The sequence below is a fragment of the Lycium ferocissimum genome, chromosome 8 (genome assembly GCF_029784015.1).
Source record: "Lycium ferocissimum isolate CSIRO_LF1 chromosome 8, AGI_CSIRO_Lferr_CH_V1, whole genome shotgun sequence".
In the NCBI taxonomy this organism is placed as follows: Eukaryota; Viridiplantae; Streptophyta; class Magnoliopsida; order Solanales; family Solanaceae; genus Lycium; species Lycium ferocissimum.
This window is the reverse complement of record NC_081349.1, coordinates 20,642,630-20,655,991: the sequence shown is the minus strand read 5'-3', so window position 1 is coordinate 20,655,991 and position 13,362 is coordinate 20,642,630. Positions and strand designations below refer to the sequence as shown.

Below are 13,362 nucleotides of genomic sequence, written 5' to 3'. Positions count from 1 at the left end.
GTGTTGGAATTAATGCATTCACAAGGATACTATCCTTTGACTTTTATGTTTTCTAGGAGTTCTTTATTGTTTCAAGAATATCATTTAGTCTTTCAATATTATTTCTTAGTTTTTCAAGAAATCTTTTAAAAGTTTGTGATACATGTATTTAGTGAATTGTGATATATGTATCTAGTTATTTGCGCAAGACTTTTGAATTGATTTTTTGAGTAATATAAATAGAGATGTAACTGATGATTGTAATCATCTCAAGTAGCCTTAAGTAGCCTAATACAACTTGAGCATTCTCTAAGAAAAATATTCTCTTCCTATTCTTTCCTACAAGACCATGGTAGAACAAAGTTATCAGGATTTACCCTGTCATCTTAAGCCCTGTTTCCTTTATTTTGGAGCATTTTTAGAGGACAGAGTGATTATAGTTTCCATGTTAACAAGGTTATGGGCCTCAGAAGGATTTATAAGAAGTTGTAAAGGCAAGAGTTTAGAGGATATAGCCGAAGGTTACTTGGAGAATCTTATTGGACGAAATCTAGTGATGGTTTCTCGGAGGGCCGATTTAGATGGTAAGGTCAAAGCATGTCGCCTTCATGATGTATTGCTCGAGTTCTGCAAGGAAAAGCAATGCAGGAAGCTCTTCTACTGTGGATAAAACTGTAATATGCCAAATAATGGTGCTTTATTTTTTCAATCAACCAAGTATTTCAAGTTATATCTGAAAACTAGTGATAAGATGTTACTAACTATATATTCACAATGAACAAGTATACAAGTCATATTTGATAATCAATGTTATGATTTGCTAATATATGTGTTAACAGGGATCAGATTGTCAATCCTTCTTCCTGTATTTACTCTCAAAAGCAGCATGCACAACGTCGCTTGGCCTTTTTTGAAGTGGACAATCTTGAAAAATGGAGCTCGTCTTGCTCACATGTAGGATCTGTACTTTCAAGGAATGATACAGATGGACGTCCTCCCATATACAAGTTCGATATTGCAATTTCATGCATTTTAAAGAACTTCAAGTTTCTAAAAGTTTTGGATTTGGAGCACAATGTTGTTATTGATTTTTTTCCAACTGAGCTAGTTTACTTGAGATATTTTTCTGAAAAAATTTATCAGGAGTCGATTCCATCCTCTTTAGCCAATCTTTGGAACCTAGAAACTCTAATATTAAATTCTAGGGGGGAAAAGCTGTTACCAGTAACACTTTGGAAAATAGTTAAACTAAGACATCTGCATATTTCTGATTACTTCAGTATAGATAATGCAGAAAAATTACCTGAGGACTTCTCAAAAGTGTGTGATTTGGAGACCCTCTCCACTCCATATTTTTCTTGTGTGGAGGATGCAGAATTGATGTTGAGAAAAACACCTAATCTTCGGGAACTGAGATGCAAATTTGATGGTGTTCGCAGCTCTCCGTTCCCTGTATTGGAGTTACCAACAAGGCTTGACATGCTACACCTTTTTTCTGAAGTCCAACTCCAGCATCCGTATCCTATATGCATCTCCGCATCAAATCTCAAAAGCTTGACAATGTCCTTCTTTAGACTGGCACTTGTCAAACATTGCTCAGCTCCCGAACCTTGGGGTGCTTGAGCTAGATCACATTGAATTTGACGATGACAAATGGAAAGTGAGCAATGACGAGTTCCCTCAACTCAAAGTCTTGAAAGTATTAGGTTGTAAAAATTTTAAACAATGGACCGCCTCTGATGATGCATTGCCTAACCTTGAACACTTGTTTCTCCATTTTTGTGAATCTTTAAAGGAGATCCCATCTTCTTTCAGCGACATCTCTTCGCTAAAGTACATAGAGGTAGTGTATTGCAACGAATCCGTTGTCAAGTCAGCCAGGGATATCAGAGAAACACAAGTTGAAGAATATCAAAATGCTCATGTCAAGCTCGAAATCATGGAAGATTAATACAGGTACACTACTCAGAAAATTCATCTAGTTCAGTCTCATTTTTAAACTCTGTTAAACGCATTTTCTTTACTATAGAAAAGTTGCCTTTTGTAGTAACTATTCCTTTAGTTAAAAGCTTTATTATATTATTTTGTATTTCACTTATTAAAAGTACCATGAATTGGTTGTAATGACTTACATCTGCAAATTGTTGGTTTTTGCAGATGATTTTAAAACAAGGTGGAGGAGCTGGTTACTGCAAGCTGGGACGTAAGGTTATATCTATTTTCAACTCAAATTTCCTGAATTTAGGAACAAATATTTCTATGAAAATAGATCAGTTCTATGTATATTTTGTAGCTCTAAATATTTTAGATAAAACAATTACTACTGCTTTTTGTGCGATGAGCCCACAGGTTTTTTTTTTTTTTTTTTTTTTTATGAGTATGAAGAGTTTGTTGCCGGAGCATTTTTGAAGATCGCTATAATTTTGATATTAGTTTTTTCTTTAATAAATTTTGTAAAATTTCAGTCAGTTTGTTGCACTTATTGTAAGTTACATTTCAGAGTTTAACTATGGAACAAATCATTCATTCAGTCCGCAATGTTTGGTGTTACTACAGAAAACTTTTTCTCTAATGAGTTATTCAACAGTTGTGCTTGTTGAAAGAAAAGGCGCTAGCCGCTAGGCAAAATGTGGACTGTAACGTCTTCAACAGGATGGATTTTTAGACGTGTGTTGAGAACTCATAAACATGAAGTCATCATATATAATACTGCAAATTTAAGTGGCCAGTTCCCTTCAAAAGAGTTTTGGAAGCCAATTCCAAGTACTAAAATGTCAAACTTTCTTGCTTGTAATAATGTATTGTCAGTTTAACAAAAGAAATGAGCAAGCTCACTCCAAGTTTGTAATAATCCAATTGGCACTTTACTAGGATTACAGGATTACTTGATTTGAGATCTACTTAAGTTGGAATATTCCTTGGCGAGTATAGGATCAATTTGATTCTAAGATCCTATTTTATACTAGAACTCTACTTTTATCATGAGCAATCCTTCTTAATTCTCGTTTACAGAAGAGGAGGTATTAAATCAAGATTGAGACAACTAGATTTGGGAAACTGAAGCAGACCCAATTCAATCCAAATTTCCAAGTTCCAAACAAAGAGCATAAGGGCATGAAATTAAGATTTTGACCTACTCAATATAGCTCCACATCCGAGCAGCAAAGCTATGTTGGATAATAACGAGAAAGAAAACACGAGTTTTGCCAAGTGGTTAATCAATGAAGCGGATGAAAACGATAAAGACAAAAAACACTAAGTGATTGCTTCCCAGCTGTCTAAAGCAGAGCAGAGTTGGAATAGCACATACTCAGTAAAATGGTATGAGGTAAGAACAATGAGAAAGTCACAATACATGTCCATATGCCTTGGAACTAAAGAAGCAAAGGCACACAATATATTTTAGGAAATTTTATCTCTGCCTGCAGCTGAATATACCAGAAATCAGATCTGAGACAATGTTTAGAAAGGAAACTATTACTCGACCCTATTCCTTTTCCAACCTCAAAATCAACACCAGTTATACAACAATATATGCAGAACCTTTAACTATATACAAAATAAATAAGTACTAAGCATTTGAAGAAGGCAAAAACTGCAGTGGTACATACTCTCTATGACAAACATGTACTAACAGTATTGTCAATGTTCCTTGCAATCTTTAACAGGCTTCGCTTCAAAACCTCCTTCTTGTCTCTTCTCAAGTTCATACGGCATGTACGTACCAAGTATCCTATCCCATGTCACAAAGAAGGGCTGTGAATAGTTAAACTTGGTCCCGTAAAGCTGGTGATGAATATCATGGTAAGCCGAGTTGTTTTTAAAGAAGATATGGAAGAGGTTTCCAGGCAACCATAGTCCGCAATGATCATCAACCGTCTTGATCGTAGCAAATGAGAAAAAGAAGATGGAGGTACGTGGTGACATGCCCGATACAAGGAAAGCTAGGGCCCCACCGATTGTGTCGAGAATCAGACCCTCTAAAGGGTGGTTGTACAAAGCTCCAAATGCATACGGAACAATAAGCCGATGATGTTGAGCATGGATATGCTTGTACAAGAACTTGTTTTGGTGCATGTACCGATGCATAAAATATTGCCAAGTATCTAACATCACCATGGCAACGAAGAATTGCCTGCCAAGAACAAAGATGGAAGCATGTTGATCTCCATCAGATTCACCATCATTTCCTGTGACCTGCTCCACAAATTAGTAGATAATCAGACACCGAATATTAGTCAAAATACAAACATAAAAATTGACATGATGTGAAACAACAATATGAGAATCTGAGTGCATGATTGAAACAAGAAAGTACAAGAAATAGTATGAAAAGCGCAACTTCCATGGTATGTACTTTAAGTTACTTATCAGAACATGTAAAATGTGTACAACTTTTAGCTCATTGATCAGAGATTAATTGTGTTTGGTATGAGCTAACCCTCCCTATTAAACCTATCTATTTTCCTCTCAGGGTCAGAAAAGCTTACACTTTTTGCTATCATTTATGAAAATGCAGGTGCTGATTCGTGGGTCCTAGAATCACATGCTGGCTTACCGAAGTGAGAGGAAACAAAAGAAGTGCATTGATTGAGTTCAAGACTCAAGAGACCCAATTAATCACCACATGACCACCCATAAAAAGAGAAGTGCCAACAAATTAAATAAGTTTGAAGTACAGTTTTTAAGGGGATAGATATGAGCTAGGTTGCACTTTGCAAATTAGTTTAAAGAAGTGGTTGAAACTCATTTTGCAAATTAGGCCACACACATATCAATGCAAGACAAAGGAAAGACAAGACCACACTGTTTCCTTTTGTTATCTCTTCTTTGCAGGTTAAAGAAACGGACTTATCCCTCAATGCATCCAAGCTCACATATTGAGCTTGAAAAAATCATCTCATAAGTTACTTTAGTCTTTCCATAATCCCTAACATATGCAAAGTAGCACGGGAAAAAGCTTTATATGGAGGTCATGGTTAGCCCATCTATTCTCAACTATTACAGCTGGCGTCGACTAACTTTGCAATAGACTGACATCAAGAAGAGGGTAGACAATGAAAATGCGAAAGAGAAGAACAATAATTCCCCTTTTTCTTTAGTAAAGGCAGATTAAGCCAAATAAAATATTTTCTCTTTGGATAGTCTCAACGTCCTCGTTCACAGTTTCTATATGAGACGTCTAGTAGTCTCTGACTTGGTATTCAAATCATAAATCTATTCAATCTACACATTTCTAAACCAAAAGGTTGCAACTATTGAAGACTGCTGACTGCTGAACAACCTTTTTCCTTTGTCAACCAGTGTCTCTACTTTGTGTTGATTAACTTAAAGAACAGAACATTGAGCAAATATCCATTTGCATGGGAACGACCACCCCAGAGCTTGGCTCTTCAACTAAACAAACTCTAATTACTTTGTCTTAATATTTCCCACGAACTACACAATACTTGAATAATTGTTTATTAAAGCAACGAACAAATTGACACGAAGAATGCAATCTTTAAAAACTTATTTTGAACCGCAAAAACCCAGATACAACACTCCATTTAAGAGAGAAGCAGTAATGCATGACATTAATTCCGACCATCCCGATTGAGCCGCTTTTGCAACCTATTTTCCCAGAAGAACTTCAAAGTCAACCTCTCTTTATAAAATCAAACGACTCAAACCTATGGTGCACATACCGCTGACAAGATCATATATTCACAAATCAAATAATTTCTAAATCTTATAACGAAAGTCCGAAACCAAGAATGTTAAGGCATTAGGCATCTATGAAGAATTTTCTGAGAGATATAGTGATAAAGGTCACACGTCTCCGGAAACATCTACAGAACATCAATAACCTCCAACTCCCAAGGAAAAAGAAAAACCGGACAGAAATATTTCATTCCAATCAAAAGAAGACCAAACAAGCATAGGCATAATAAGTCACCAACATCAACTAAGCCTCAATAGTTAACCATATCAATCCTCTATACCATTGTGATGCATCAAAAAAAAAAAGACCAAACAACCATAGATACAATAAGTTACCAACATCAACTAAGCCTCAATAGTTAACCATATAAATCCTCTATATCATTATGATGCACAATATAAAACCAAAAAAATTAAAAAAAAAAAAAAAAAGACCAAACAAGCATATGCACAATAGATTATCAATATCAACTAAGCCTCAATACTTAACCAATATGAATCCTCTATATCATTATGATGCATTAAAAAAAGGACCAAACAAGCATGCATATGCATAATAAGTTACCAACATCAACTAAGCCTCAATAGTAACAATATCAATCCTCTATTCATTATGATGCAATAAAAAGACCAAACAAGCATATGCATAATAAGTTGTCAACATCAACTAAGCCTCAATTATTAATCCTCTATTTTTATTTTTAATAAAGGAACCATATTAATCCTCTATATCATTATGATGCATAAAAAAGACCAAACAAGCATATGCATAATAAATTATCAATATCAACTAAGCCTCAATAGTTAACCATATGAATCCTCTATATGATGATAAGACCAAACAAGCATATTCATAGTAAGTTATCAAAATCAACTAAGCCTCAATAGTTAACCATATCAATCCTTTATATCATTATGATGCATAAAAAAAAAAGACCAAAACAACCATACACATAATAAGTTATCAATAGCATATAAGCCTCAACACCTAACTATGAATCCATCCATAATGATGCATAATAATTCTCAAACCAAATAAAAAGAACCAAACTTTACATCAATTTAAAGATGATCAAAGTAAACTAACCGCGAATAAAAGCGTGGCAACAACAGCCTGAACAACCTGTTGAAGAAGAACACCTTTAACAACCTCTTTTTTTGACACTAAATTCTTTTCATCCTCATCTTTCTTTGAATGTAACCTATAATTATCCATACCCCCAAGCATTGTATACAATCCTGAATATACCCAATATACAACTATTGGTAAAAATGTTCCCAACAATTCATCTGACACATAATTATTCTCAATACCCATCATCTCTGTTTCTCCTTAAAACTAACCTTAAAAGTACAAAAACAATACCAAGATCCTTTATTTATATCTTCTTGAAATTACCCTTAGTTTAAAAAACCCAAAAAAAGAAACAAAATTTGTTTCTTTTTATATCTTCTTGAAATTACCCTTAACTTAAAAACCCCAAAAAAGAAACCAAATTTGTTCCTTTTTATATATTTTTGAGATTACCCTTAAAAGTACAAAAACCCCACAAAAGAAATACCAAGATCCTTTATTTATATCTTCTTGAAATTACCCTTAATTTAAAAAAAAAAAAAAAAAAAAAAAAACAAGAAAAGAAACCAAATTTATTTCTTTTTTATATCTTTTTGAGATTACCCTTAAAAGGAAAAAGTACTAAAAAAAAGAAAACTGGGATTGTTTGAAACTCTGAAAAAGATTCAAACTTTATATAAATGGAAAGAAACAGAAAATTAGGGTTAGGATAGATGGTTTGATTGAAATTCTCTTCCAAATAGAATTGGAAGGAATTTCACACAGAAAATAAAAGTAGAAAATAGTTTAAGCAAAAATGATCAATTTCTCTTTTACTTTATGTGTTTTTTGAAACTATTAGAGAGGATATTATTGTTTTGCAAAACAGATATATGTATAACTCCTATAATAACGATCATCAAATAATTTTTTTATTTATAGTGCTTTTTTGCTTTGACTTTGTTATTATTATTAAATAATTAAATAATAAAAAGGGTGAAAAGGCCACTATTAGGCCACTACATTTAAGCGGTGAAGATTCCGCCAAATTTCCTTTTTTGCTTTCATTTTCTTTGTAGAAAAATTGACACATGAATGGTTTGTCAATTTTGAAGAGTGTAGAAATTGACTAAAGTTATTCCGTGTTTTGACCAAATTTATCAACTAATTTTAAATATTGGGCACAATTAAAATACTCGTCCGTCTTATATTACTTGTCGACTTTTCTTTTTTAAAAGTCAAATTATATAAATTTTGATCAATATTTTAAAATATATATTTTCACCGATATGAGAAAAATTACAACTTGTAATGTTTATCTTATAGTTTTCGAATATCAGATTATAATTTTAAAATATTAAACCGATTTATAGCAATTTTAAATTCGAAAGATTGTTCAACTTGACTCGAAAAGTGAAATAGGACAACTACTATGAGAGAGGGGGAGTATGTTAAGGCTCTTTTATTTCATTTTTCAAATTAAGAATCATTATTATGACGCCCAAATAATATGTGATATTGTGAAGTTCGTGGAATATAAACATAAACATAAGTGTATAATAACAAAAGTTACATCTCAAAGTAAATAGAAACGTAATTGAATACAAGTGTTAAGTCTCTTATGGAACGTTTGAATACCGGATGACACGTACAAACTCAAAATTCATCAAGAACTTAAAACCTATGGATTATTAAAATGTTAGCTTTTAAGTTTTTATATAATATAAAATATGTAAAATTAATTTTAATTAATTATGATTAAATAACATCATGAATCATAAAAACGGGTGAATTTCTTCTTAAGAAATACTCCTTCCGACTCAAATTATTTATTGTGATTACTAAAAATAATTGTCTCAAATTATTTATTGTTTTAAAAGTTTAATGCACGATTAATTATTTTTTCTCATTTTACTCTTAGTAGAATTTTATCATTAATGGAGAAGATACATAAATAGAATAAACATTTAATAGAGAGAAATTATATCTTAGACACAAATAAAAATAAAAATACCTTAATTAATACAATTTTTTAAGGGGTGTGTAAAACAAAAACAAAAAAGATTTATAATTTGAGACTAGAGAGAATTGTGATGTGTGGCTGCTGGAGTGCAGGTTGATATTTTCAATGAAAGGTTGACGTGGCAGACAGATAATAAAAATAAATCGATACCAGCAAAGTCATGAGTTTTTTTTTTTTGGTGTTGGATTCATCGTGGGTTATGAATTTTATAATCATTGGATATTTTTTTAATAGACATATGTTACATTGGGGTCATCCGAATTTGACTTGGACTTTTGGCATCTTTCCTAAAATACAATGAGCCGCCTACATGATTGTTAGCCCCCACCCACTGTTTATACATTATCCTAAACACTTTTGCATTTTTACTGAAAAGAACAAATTAATATTGTCTATACGGATAATGTAAAAATGTTTATGTTATTGACATATTGTTACTGGCTATATAGGTTAAAGAATTATTTATGATGCATGCAATTAAGAGTTACCTACTATTATAAATAAATTCAGACACCTCTGCTCAATTCTTTTGTTAGATGATTTTACGTTTAGTTTGACAAAATGAAGTAAAATACCTTGAGATTGAGGACAGATGATTGATTTTGGCAAACATTTGATTAGAGATTGATTCTGTTATATCCTAATTTTACTTCTCTTTAGTAGATATTTATTAAATTTTCAGAACAATTGTAATTGAGTTTGTCTTGGAGAATTACAACTACAGTCTACAGCTCAGCCTCAATTACAAGAGTTTTTCTTTAAAGCGAATTTATACCATAGAAGCATTAGACCAAGTCATAAAAGAAAAAAAATCCAACTTCACACACTAAAAAGGTCAGTTGCGTTGTGGAATTTTGGTCTTCTAGATGCTGAGATTTACTTTGATATTTTTCTTTCAAATACTAGGTCACCAATTGCGGTAGTATCCTTTTCTATTTTAGCTTCAAAAAACAAGGTCCTCAATTATGGAAGCATCTTTTTCATTTGACCATTTCGTGAAGGATAAAAGATGGATGACTAATTTAGGATAGGTAACACATGATAGTTATTGTGGAACAAGGACTATAAATATAATAAGTGATTTTAAGTACTGTTGAAGAATAAGTTCACAACAAACACAATAATTGAGCTTCCAAAAGCATGTGTTGTGATAATTAAACAAGAATAATCTATATATGTACAGAGAAACTTTGCTGTTAAGCAGAACATTAATCCAAATGGACATTCATTTAGTGGCTTACCACCATATCTTTTTTTTTCCTTCTAGTAAACTATGCTATCAAGAAACCAAAAGGAAGTTTCTTCCCAATCATGTTCTCCACTGTATTGAAAAATCAACTAAATTTTGTCTAATTGAAAAGGACAATTGAGAATTATGTTGCTTGCACTTGTGTTTCAGGAACTTTCTTCATGAAGTCCAGCCGGGCTTGTTTGGTTTTTTTGGGAGCTACAAAAATAAACAATCTCCATAAGCTAATGTTGTTACAAAATGCTGGCTGAACACTCTTAGTTATGGATAGGATATGCATTTACTGTACCTTTTTGGCCAGTTTGATTTTTTGATGCAAGGACAGTAGATTTCCATTCCTCATATGCATGTTCGTCCATACGTTTGCGCTTCTTGTAAGCTGATGACTGCACAATGGAAGGTCTCAAAAGTCAGCAATTAACAACTCAAAACGAGATGTAAGAACAATAACTATATAACTGCATCACAAAATTTTCAAAGATTATAATGGCAGAGATTATTAACTGCATTCAACCATGCTTTTGTTTATGGTGAAAAGGACAATCCAGTAACCAGTCAAGTCCATATTTTTTTCTAATCTATGGTTCAAATAAGCATCCATGTAGGTTGCAACAGACCCTATTCATCGCATATGCACATACAGATTTTTACATCTGAATTGATAGCTTGTGTGTTCCTTATTTATGTTGATTAGCGTTATGGAATCATTAACTAGTAGCAAAATTCAAGAGAGAGCTTATGATTTACATTATCATCCTCAGATGAGTAGCCGCCATCTTCAACCCTTCTTTTTTCAGGTAATGCATCTAGCAGCTCTGCATATGCAAATTACTATGTTAAAGTACCCATCATATGTGTCTTGAAAAGAGCTGAACCACATTTTGCTTGAAATAAAGAGGAACTTAATCAGCATGTGTTACCTCGGTTTCCCTTCACTGTCTTGGGATCTTTTTTCTCCTTTGATGTACCAAAAACATCGAAACAAAGATCATTCATCGAGGTAGAAACCTGTATCACGTCAATCCACATAAAAATATTAGAACCATTGCATATCAAACTGATAGCTTAAGTAAATAAATGAAAGAAGCATAAGGCCTTACATTAGCAAATTCAGATTCTGATGTGCCACAAAGTTCAATTAACTTCATTTTATCAACCTTGAGCTGCAAAACACAGATGAAGAAAACTATGAGGCAGTTTATACCAAATTATAATGCTGCTACAACTAGTGCAAGAAAACAGGACTACCAATGCTTGAAGAGTAGATAGAACAAACCTTGTGCCTTTTCGCGCATAGATAAAACGCAGCAGCAGTGAACACAGGCCGGCTGAAATCAGCACTTGCCCTTCGAGAAGGTGGCAAGGATGCACGAAACCTGTCCTTGTATCTGAATAATAACAAATTGGACTGATCAAAATCTAACTTATAACCCGTCGAACTAGTATCTCTAGCATGCTGAAATTCAGAGAGAACAGGCCCAGATAGGTCACCAAACATGCCAAATCAAATCCCAGAGTTGATTTCTTAGACAGTCACTCAATTAATAGAGATTATGCAATTAAGTCACTTTTCTTTAATTTGTAACAGAAAAATCACTCAACTCTTACCATTTCACACAAAAGGTCACTTTTCTTCACTTAACTCTTACCATTTCACACAAAAAGCCACTCAACTTTCCGTGTGAAATGACAAGAGTTGAGTAACTTTTCTGCAACAAAATAAAGAAAAGTAACTTTCTTGAACAAATTCCATTAGTTGAATGGCTGTATGAGAAATCAACTCTCAAATCCCATATATAAAGCAAAACAAATGCAGCTTATTCTTGTCCAATTAGGCTCCCAATCACTAGATCAAACATCATAGGCAGAAAAATCAAAGAAACACAATCTGTAAAACCATGAGTTCAAAGTAGATGATCAAACTTACAATGATAGTCCTTTTGAAACAAAAGGAATGAGCCTGATACACCCAAACTGAATTGCCAATTCTCTAATATCAAGCTTGTTTCTGCAAAGTAGAAATGTTCACATCAGCAAGAATCTAACATGTAACAAAACAACATTTGGCTCCAAAAGGCATGTACAGATTCACAAAAGGAAAATGTAAAGTGAAATAAAAGATTTAAGAACTCACTTCACACCAATTCCATTCTGCATTGAAGTGAATGATCTGTTGTAAGCCTTCTCCGACATCCCACTCAATTTTATCGCTGCTTGACGATCAAACACCACATCCATCCTACATTTATCATCACAATATTATTACAAATCATAGACAAATATCACTCCTACCCCACATTTTACAACAGCATCAGTATTTCAAGTAGTTTTGTCCCGATCATTTCTAACAGGAGTACATTCTTTTTTTATTTTGATGCAATACTATAAATAGACCATTGAATTTCCCTACAAACAAAATATTTAGTACTCCCTCTGTCCCAATTTATGTTGAGGTGTTTGACTGGTCACGAAGTTTAAAAAATAAAGAAAAACTTTTGAAACTTGTGATGTTAAATAAATCCAAAATATTGTGTGGCTATAATCATCTCATTAAAGGTAAAATACGTAGTTTAAAGTTAAACTGTTACTAAATATAAAAAGGTGACATTCTTTGTCGGACTTCCTAAACAAGAAAGAGTGTAACATAAATTGGGACGAAGGGAGTAATATTTATACGAAATTAGTATCAAATAGAACAGACTTGCCCAGTTGCTTGATTCATCAGTAGTACAAATTGACATCCAAAATCAACCCATTGAAATAATCTGACTCTACTTAACACCATTTTTTATTAATCAACCCAAAATTGAAATCTAGGATTCAATAGCCAATCCCAAAACTTATACAAACAACCCCCAACAAATTATGAATACCCAGAATTGATTGATTGGATCTTATCAGTCATCACAGTGAATCCCCTAATTCACATTGGAACAGAAATGTATATACCTAGAAGCAGCAATCTCTAAGCAAATTATAGCCTTGCATATCTCCCCCTACAAAAAATAAAAAATAAAAAAATCAACAATTCAGTTCAATTGAATTAAAACAAAAAAGTCATTATCATATCGTCACTTACGACACCAATTACAGATGAATCGAATTGAACATCAGCGAGACGACGTAGCTCAGCAGCTTTACGTACGATGTGTTTGGTTTCGGAGAGGTTGAGTTTTCGGGCAATGTCGGAAAGATCCATTTGAGTATTTCGGGTTTGGAGAGTGAAGAAGAAATGGGGAATTCGGGTCTCATTTTGTGAGGGTTTAATGGATATGGAGATGGCGGGAATTGCATGTGTTTTCGCATATTTCATTTCGCGCGCGCGCGGGGTGAAGATATTGGAGAATCTTATGT

The 13,362-nt window shown here is 33.2% G+C and overlaps 2 protein-coding genes and 1 pseudogene across 2 annotated transcripts; 1 reads left to right on the top strand and 2 right to left on the bottom strand.

The window, feature by feature from the left end:
- The window catches only part of LOC132066120 (late blight resistance protein R1-A-like), a 100,407-nt pseudogene extending 98,477 nt beyond the window's left edge, over window positions 1-1,930 (top strand).
- Window positions 1,931-3,364: 1,434 nt separating this feature from the next.
- LOC132067505 (sphinganine C4-monooxygenase 1-like) lies at window positions 3,365-7,621 on the bottom strand. Its single transcript, XM_059460771.1, has 2 exons — window positions 6,770-7,621; window positions 3,365-4,176 (listed from the first exon to the last, which is right to left on the bottom strand). Exons 1-2 carry the CDS (start codon window positions 7,001-7,003, stop codon window positions 3,622-3,624), a joined length of 789 nt encoding a protein of 262 aa, XP_059316754.1. The 5' UTR covers window positions 7,004-7,621; the 3' UTR covers window positions 3,365-3,621.
- A 2,262-nt stretch (window positions 7,622-9,883) lies between these two features.
- On the bottom strand, window positions 9,884-13,293 carry LOC132067504 (origin of replication complex subunit 6). The gene is made up of 10 exons (XM_059460770.1): window positions 13,088-13,293; window positions 12,958-13,004; window positions 12,143-12,247; window positions 11,936-12,016; window positions 11,285-11,396; window positions 11,109-11,171; window positions 10,929-11,016; window positions 10,756-10,823; window positions 10,298-10,394; window positions 9,884-10,206 (listed from the first exon to the last, which is right to left on the bottom strand). The coding sequence occupies exons 1-10, from the start codon at window positions 13,205-13,207 to the stop codon at window positions 10,133-10,135; spliced, it is 855 nt and encodes a 284-aa protein (XP_059316753.1). The 5' UTR covers window positions 13,208-13,293; the 3' UTR covers window positions 9,884-10,132.
- Window positions 13,294-13,362: the final 69 nt, after the last annotated feature.

What these genes read in the sequence shown, in the direction of transcription:
- LOC132067505 (XM_059460771.1), bottom strand. Translation starts at nt 7,003, where the DNA reads ATGATGGGTATTGAGAATAATTATGTGTCAGATGAATTGTTGGGAACA. An exon ending in TTGCCACGCTTTTATTCGCG is followed by an intron (nt 4,177 to 6,769) that starts GTTAGTTTACTT and finishes TTTGTGGAGCAG; the next exon opens with GTCACAGGAAATGATGGTGA.
- LOC132067504 (XM_059460770.1), bottom strand. Translation starts at nt 13,207, where the DNA reads ATGGATCTTTCCGACATTGCCCGAAAACTCAACCTCTCCGAAACCAAA. An exon ending in CAGAATGGAATTGGTGTGAA is followed by an intron (nt 12,017 to 12,142) that starts GTGAGTTCTTAA and finishes TCTACTTTGCAG; the next exon opens with AAACAAGCTTGATATTAGAG. An exon ending in ACTCATCTGAGGATGATAAT is followed by an intron (nt 10,395 to 10,755) that starts GTAAATCATAAG and finishes TCCATTGTGCAG; the next exon opens with TCATCAGCTTACAAGAAGCG.